Consider the following 8,357-nt stretch of genomic DNA (forward strand, 5'->3'; position numbering starts at 1 on the left):
CACTTTTATCAGCGCATCGCCGCCCGAGGGTGCGCGGTGAAAGGAAGTCGTGAATAGAAATCCTCGCGGCGACAGCCCGCCGGCTCATTAAATGCATATCAACCACCTCGCGGCGACGATAACGCTGAAAGGCGCCTTTACATTATCCTATGCTGTTTGTTTGCCCTCGCTCATTACCTCCTCGTCCTGGCGCAGTGTCATAGGCGGCGACACGTCTCGCGGCGCATTCACTGGCCCACCGGCACTACCACTCACTGCACTCGCATTCACCCTCTGCCGATAGTCTCCCGAGTTGCGCGCCTCGATCACGTCCCAGGGCACGCTGTCGTCGTACACGGCCACGTTCATCACACTGTTCCCGGAGTGGAACCTCCAGGGCAGGTCGGTGCCGCTCTGCCGCGGCCTGCGACGCTTGTGCCTGACTTTGTGTCTCGCGAATCTCCCAACACCGTGCTCCGACTCCTTCATCATGGCATCGTAAAGAGAATTTACGTTGACTTTCAACTTGCGATGGCTAAGGGTCAAGTCTGAAATTTCAGGCGGGATGGGGTCCCGACTCAGCCCCTCCGCGTCCCACAGCTGGACTCTCAATATGTTATCGTGGGATGGCATATGAGCGCGTACGACGAGCGCGAATGCGGCGAGCGCCAAAACGAGCACACGCACGGAACCGTCCATCTCCGTCGGCGGACGCGAGCCTACTGAGCAACCAGCGGCACGATACCTCGGCAAAGGTTTTCCCGCGCTTTTCCGATAACGCTACGACCTACGGCCCGCGTTCGACTTCAGCGGCTCCACGACCGCGTAGATAAACATCGCCTAGTTTCACGTATCCCTTATCTTCATGCTTTACTCATCGCAGCGACGCACTCGCGTCGTCGACGACACGAACTTCGTAAATAAGGCACGTGTTTAAAAATAAAACAACACATTCAACTGAATATATTTTATTCTTGTAAAACAACCATTACAATTGTGACATTAATAAAATTAAATATTTGTACTAAAATTCTACAACACATTTGTAACATGAAACGCGATACATTACAACTAGCAGTTAAATTATTTATTTCATTATTTCTTACAAATTAACCATGCTGAAATAAATTTCAGCACCTACTATTATTTTTATAAACTCATCTTTTTCTACTATTTTCATATTAGCTATTTAACTCGGGATAATTTGTATTAGTATTTTTAAATGTTTCTATGTTATTGACGTATGGCAAGCAACTTTCTCGTACTTTTAATGGACATAAAAACAAGATAAACATAAGACATTAACAAAACTAACACCTTTCAGAGTTCATAATTATTTTTTTAAGTACGTGGTGTTACCAACCACAATTGTTCCTATAAAGACTACACTAAACACTTATATAAGACATTTTTCATCGGTGGTAAATATGTACACAAGCAGTATCCATTTTATTAACGTTAAATACGATTTTAATAAGAATAGTATTGTGTCAACAACCAAATCCAAATTTTTCGACCGCTTGAATAGGCTTTACAAAATAAAAATCTTTGATAATTTTGTTACATAGTAATGACGCATTTAAATCTAAACACATTTAAATCTTTTATATATGTATTTTCGTATATACAAATTTGTGACAAATTGTTATCACATAGGAAATAAACTATTGTACATAAAATTATTAATTCTTTTGAGGGCAACTGTGTAAGTCATTACAATTCACTCCATTATAATGAAATTAAATGATGATGTTATAAATTTAAGAAGTTTGTTATACAATTTTTAAAAAAAAATCCAATTATAGTGTAAAGTATTTTTTAACTGTTAATAAAGTTTGGGAATGGGTAAAAGTGACAACAAAACATAATGAGTTGGTGGAGAGTTATTCGTACATCAGAGCCCAGTCTGATTCTAGCTTTTGTTAAATTGGACTTCTCTGGTATCATCCTTATAACTTACAATTGTGGTTACTATTAAAGATCATACGTGGGTTGTTGTTGGTGGTATTGAATTAATTAAATAAATTATTTTAAAGTAATTACTTTTTAGATTTAATTTTTAATAATATATTTGCATTTTAGTGAAATATATTTACGATACTCATAAATAAAATTATACGAAACTATCTTTGGTGTTTTAAAATAACTTAGACATATCGTACCGCTACAAACCAAAAATTAGTCAAAACAACATTTGATACAAAATATTATTTTTACTAATTTTCTTCGGTATAATTTTATTTACAAGTTCATCAAATTATAACGTTCTGTACTGTAATTTTAATAAACTGCTTATGGTCTTTTCAATCGACTACAAGTTCCAAAAAAATAAAAAAAAAACTTTTTAAGAGGGGGTTAACAAAAACGTATTGAAACAGTTTAGATAACAAAAATGTTATAAGCATTTTGTAATAATAACTAATGTGTTAATAACATTTTAGGTAGTAAGATGAAAAACAAAATTCACGCTGTCTTCATTTCAAAAACTTTCAAATTTGATACTTTTAAATTTTACTTTAAATGTTCGATATTTGAATATAAGTGATGTTAAACTTTTTTTTCGTAGCACACTAATAACGATTTCCAAATTTAGTAGAGTAAAAATTAGCTTCAAGCTATTATTATTTCAAATTATTTTATTTTCCGTTAGCCAAGCGCAAACGAAATATTTCAAAATATGCCATAAAAACGTACTTATTAATTTCTTTTTTTATTCAACAAATGATTATTTAAATAAATTAGACGTGATAAATATTTAGAGAAACCAAATTGGATGACTTTTGTACTTCCCAGAGGACATCTTCCACGTCCACATGTTCGGGGAATCCCTATAAGAGAAAACAAAAAAAAGGACAAACAAAGAACATTCAGAATCGGAGACTTTGGGAGTCACCAGTTTTTAGGGTCAAAGTCCTAAACTCCCAATAGCTTCAGCGATTCTCAGGCGGAGGTGGTCATGAACTATCGTAATAGCATCACGAGGGTTTCAGGGTTCAGGGAGCAACGCACACCCCAGGACTTATGTTGTGGAACTTTATTATATATGCGTACACTCAGACCCATGAAAGATTTATATCATATATACAGATATATATCTTTTTGACAACAAAATTTAGGCGTTACGAGTTAATTTTTATTTTTTGTATTTTCATGGTTTACACATTGGAATAATCATTAATCAAAACCATTAATAATTTCCTAAAATAAATTAACGGAATAATTTGAAAGTAGGTAGTATAGTGTAGTCTTAATTAAAAGTAATAGTGAACCTTCTGCCGATACATTAAAGTTCACATTTCCTTAAGTTAAAGTACCAGGTGATTTATAATTAAGAGCAAATTAACTTTATACATAACCAGTATTTCCTTATCTAGGCCGGACAAACATGTCTCGTTTTACTGAAATGTTTATACAATATAACTACACGCTTGCATTTTTCTAACAAAATATATTTGGATTTATTATGTGTCAGTGTTATAAAGAGTAAACACAATATAAAAATTAAATTTATACTGCTATCAATTATAACAAAATACGAAGTGATAATATACGCAATGTAATAGTGAAAATATACATTAAAAAATTAAAGATTCCATAACCATTATATTACAAAAAAAACTCACCAAGACTAAACTCCGAATCCTTGAATTAAATATAAAAAGCTACTAATATAAACAGTACATTAAAAGCAAAGTCAACTCAATACACAGCCACTCGTTTTCTTACTGGTCATGTATTACATTACATGGTAGGCCTTTTTTAAAAACACACCTAAAAAAGTACTTTAATTTAAAAAATATATATAATTGAATATAATTATTAGACCTATTGAGCCGTGTTAAAAGTTTCAACTGACCATAGTAGTAAGAAGTGTGATTAGTTAGACGTTAAACGTGTGAAAGTACAGCTAATTTCTGTCAAAAAAATGATACAGTAAGAAAAAAGCGCAGCCAAAACTTTAATTGCTACGTATTAAATTTAATTATTGTTTATTGTCTTTGCAGACTCTGTACTCGCAATAGCTTTAAAGTGATCACTTCATGGGCATCTGATTGGAAATCAGTAAAGTTTTAAAGCTTTTTGCTAACTATATAATCGCCAATTCAATGCTTTTATACTTATAGCCAATCGCTATAAAACTTTTTCAAAAACATTGCAGTCTAGTATAATTAAGGAATGCTATGGAATGTTCTGTTCTGTTCTGTTCTGTTTCTGTTGAAGTGATTGCTGTTAACCTTGCGGCTTTTACAGCTTCATCGGTATGAGTTCACGGAACGGAGGGGTCCGTGAACTTTAAACTATGGAATGTGATTTTGTTATTTATGTATTAGAATGATCGTGAAAAAACATACTTGCTGGCGTAAGCCAACGTGGTCCGTCCAAAGAACCAAAAGCTTGACGGCCTCACGGTAAATTAGATACCCAAAGCTGTCAAGAGAACCCTTCTGTTGAATTAAAGGTTACTCTACCACCGCAAAACCATCTATAAATGCCTTCGACCAAACAACATGTCAACCATACTGTCATCAGTTACTACACACACCAAAAGGCTTTGCTTCGTTTTGATAAAATAAATATTAGTCAACTAACGTCATCTGTGTTGTGGTGGCGAAATGACCAAAGCTGTTTAAATGTGTAGTATGCCACCCTCAAAAATAGATGTCGCTTAAAACAACTTATATTTTATAAGCATTATATTAACTAAATTAAATTTTGGTTTGGATTTATATAATTAGACAGTGTTTGGTTTGTATTTAGATGACTTTTTTAAAATGCATACAGTTTTAAGCTTTTCTGTATCCAAGTTTTTACCTATTAGTCACAATCCAATTGCAAAAAAATTACATTTTTAATACAGAACATAATAATAATTAGTTACCAATAAAACTAAATTTCATATTTAGATATTTTTTAACAATGCCCATCATGTTTTCATTAATGTAGCATATCTATTTAAAGATTGTTTTGAAATTAAATTCCAAACCAATGATATAAGTATTTAGGTGTTATCACAGTTGACATATCTTGTGATTGCAAATGCGTTTCATTTTTTTACACCAATTAAATAGATTATATTTAATAAACATCAAATTAATACATTTTAACTATTTTTAATAAACGAATTTACTTAACAATACTGAATATAATATAAATGAATGGACATCACTACTAATTACATTTAGCAACTTTGTATATGGCAATGATTGGTAACAGGTACAATCTCGTACAGAATAATTCAAGTACATGTTTTTATTAACACTGTTATTAATGTTGTTTTATCTACATAGCAACACCACACAGACTACATATGCTTTAAAAACAAAGCCAACACTGGAATGAATAAGAAGAAGAAGTAAGAAATGAACGAAGAAAAGTAATTCTTTCTGTACTTTAATATATTGAAACAATTATAAGAATTGCCAGCTTTACTTTTAACTATTCCTAACAACTTTTTATTTATTATAAAGGCGCAAATTACATAACAATATTACAATAACACTTACATAATAATTATAACTTTATACGTGAAGATTGAATTGATCAGAGGATATGAAAAAAATATTATTATTAATATAGATATTGCCACTTCTTATTAACTACTTCATTTATAATATACATCTTAAGAAATCACAAAAATTGTAATGACTCACGTAATCTCAGGATACGTAAACAAACATCTTACAGAGCTTTCGGTTATAGTCAGTGATATATTTTTACAAATTTATATTTATTTGTTGGTCTTGCATCACATTTTCTAGTTATTTCAATAATGAGACTAAAGGGTATTTTCACCTAGTAATAAATAATACAATACAGTATCAATACACTACATCTTTTGATGTTATGTATTATAACTCCAATAATTTATTACAATTAATCATTTCTATAAATTTTACTAAATGGTTATTGCCCTTAAAAAATCGACTAAACAAACATATGTCTTTACAAAACAATCTAATCGCATTTAATCGCGTGGGTACCGATTTTGATTTAGATAAATCATAGTGCCTATTTCGGTCTTTTTTGTGTGCATAACTCATTTTTATAACATTTTTGAACTTGATCTTACTTGCAATACTACGTCGATGGTAAGATAAATAATCGAAACTATATTGTTATAACAAGAAATAATGGTTCAAAAATGGAAAAATATTACAGATACGTTGACTAAAAACTATTGAATAAATTTCGGTTCCATGATTATTTTATAAACATCTTTCAATACAGATGAAAAGTATTTTTAAATTATTTTCATACGTAACGAAATGATATAACTAGTTTCTTTGAAACTATTTCACTGTAAACAGATTGCATTCAATATAAAGGTTTTAATTAAGTTCTTAAACATACAATAATGTTTGTTATGATGTCATTGTCATTTCATAAAACAATTTATCTCGCACATTCTATATCCGAGAGCACTAAATTAAAAATAGCTATTATATCCGTAAAGGGCACCTGGTAAACGGTACGTCCCGAAAATCAACGAGTCTAAATCGGGTGATTGGGCCTAACCGTTGAAATATAAAAAAATCTGTATTTATTTTCAATAGCGCCAATTAAAATTGAATATATACTTTGAATAAATGGTTTGACAAAAGGTATTCTTTCAAAATTAGGCCACTGCAGAATTTATTCTTGTCTGTCGTTTATAGAAGTGTTATTCACGGACACGTGAATCAATCAGAGTAATAGAAAAAAAAATATTATAAAAAATATGTACGTACCTAATATATTTTTAAATTTTTTTCGGGTGTTTGTCAACCCTATTTTTATAAACTTCCACTTAAAGAAAGTCTATAATTACTTCAATTGCGGCGACAATGACTAAAACCGCACGATGTTCTTTGACGCCTATTGTAAAAATTATTGGAATGGCTTCTCATACTCGTAATTACTTCACTGTACTGTTATTACTATAACTTCAACGATGTTAGCACAATGTCTCAGCGTATTATGGTACAGCTACAGCCCCACCCGTTATCAACGTCAGATATATTCGGCATATCACCCTAAATCTAAAAAACCCTTGTATTAAAAGTTTGACCACCCTATCACCCGTTATCGGCTTAATTTTCATTTATAAGACAACCAATATCATTATCATGTCAACCATTTGACGCCAATTCCAATGCATAGACCTCCTCAAAAGATTAAGCAGTGCAATTATCCTTATAAAAATAAAAATACTATTTTCCCTTTAGCAATACAACATGAAATTTAAATGTACTACATCTGAGAGAATAATAAAACTATTTAATTGTAATTGTACTAGCACCTCACTGAACATAAATCTAAAATTAAAAAAAAACATTTCAATGGCCCGAGGAACATAAAAACACACTTTTTTTCTAATTATATTTAGCCTTGGCCAAGAAATGCACATTGGTTCAAAAATTATAGTTCTTAGATTTAGGTACCTAACTATATGTAAAAAAGATTCAAATTTCAAACTTGATGTATAAAGTTCCCCAATATGTTTGATAATAATAATATTGTGATCATATTTTAATATACGGGTACACCTACATCGTTTGCGAGGGGTCCCAAAATCAGGTTTAGGTATTTTATATATATCACTTCGGATCATACCCGAATCATTTTGAACCAACAACAATTACCAAAAAAATCAAAAAGACAAAAAACTTAAAACATGTTTACAAGAAAACTGAATAAAATTAATAAAAACAAAAATGTACACAACCAACAAAATTGGTAATCCATCATGGCGTTTGGTTAGTTGGCGAAATATAAAAAAAGTTGCCGACCTGAATTCTCCTGTACACTATAGCGCTGCTTAATTGTGTCACATGGCATTCTCTGATTTGCGATACCTGGTACTTTGTATTGCTTTATTTATCAAATTCAACATTAAACCTTGTTTACATTTAGTAAAGTTCCTAAACTATATGAATTATAGTATCATATTAATAATGTAAAATAAAAGATGTTACTAGCCAGTGCTAATATAAGGCAATGTCTATCGCCCTTTTGTTAGCAATTGAAAGCGACTGATTAATGCACTGGATGTCGACAGTTTAAAAAAAAATTAAGATTCATTTATAATACACATGCTTACTTTTTCAAAGATACAAACTTTAAAGTAATAAAGTGCGATTCAATAGATTATTACAAATCAAAAGTATACAATAGTTTCTCGTGTTCATCATTATATCAAGTTGGGACCTCAGACATACTTCTCATGACGTCAACAAGTGATTATAATAAACGATCTTTACTGAACAAATCAAGGAATAAAATAATTAATAAAAATTAAATTTCCTGTCCTAATTTCAATGGCACTTAGTCTGTTGCTTTAATTCTTAATTCAACAATCTCCACAGCATGTTTGTTGTAATTTTTGACACGACATTTTT

At 31.5% G+C, this 8,357-nt stretch overlaps 1 protein-coding gene across 1 annotated transcript in view; it reads right to left on the bottom strand.

Moving 5' to 3' along the window:
• Positions 1 to 712, bottom strand: part of LOC137933300 (G-protein coupled receptor Mth2-like) — a 71,409-nt gene extending 70,697 nt beyond the window's left edge. Inside the window, exon 1 of the mRNA XM_068777196.1 lies at positions 178 to 712. Coding sequence (XP_068633297.1) covers positions 178 to 678 — 501 coding nt within the window. The 5' untranslated portion in view covers positions 679 to 712. The remainder of the gene's footprint in view (positions 1 to 177) is intronic.
• Between the last annotated feature and the right edge of the window lie 7,645 nt (positions 713 to 8,357).

Source organism: Battus philenor, unplaced genomic scaffold (assembly GCF_028537555.1).
Source record: "Battus philenor isolate CCGP_79_NKW_IND1 unplaced genomic scaffold, ilBatPhil1.0.hap1 SCAF_13, whole genome shotgun sequence".
Classification (NCBI taxonomy): domain Eukaryota; kingdom Metazoa; phylum Arthropoda; class Insecta; order Lepidoptera; family Papilionidae; genus Battus; species Battus philenor.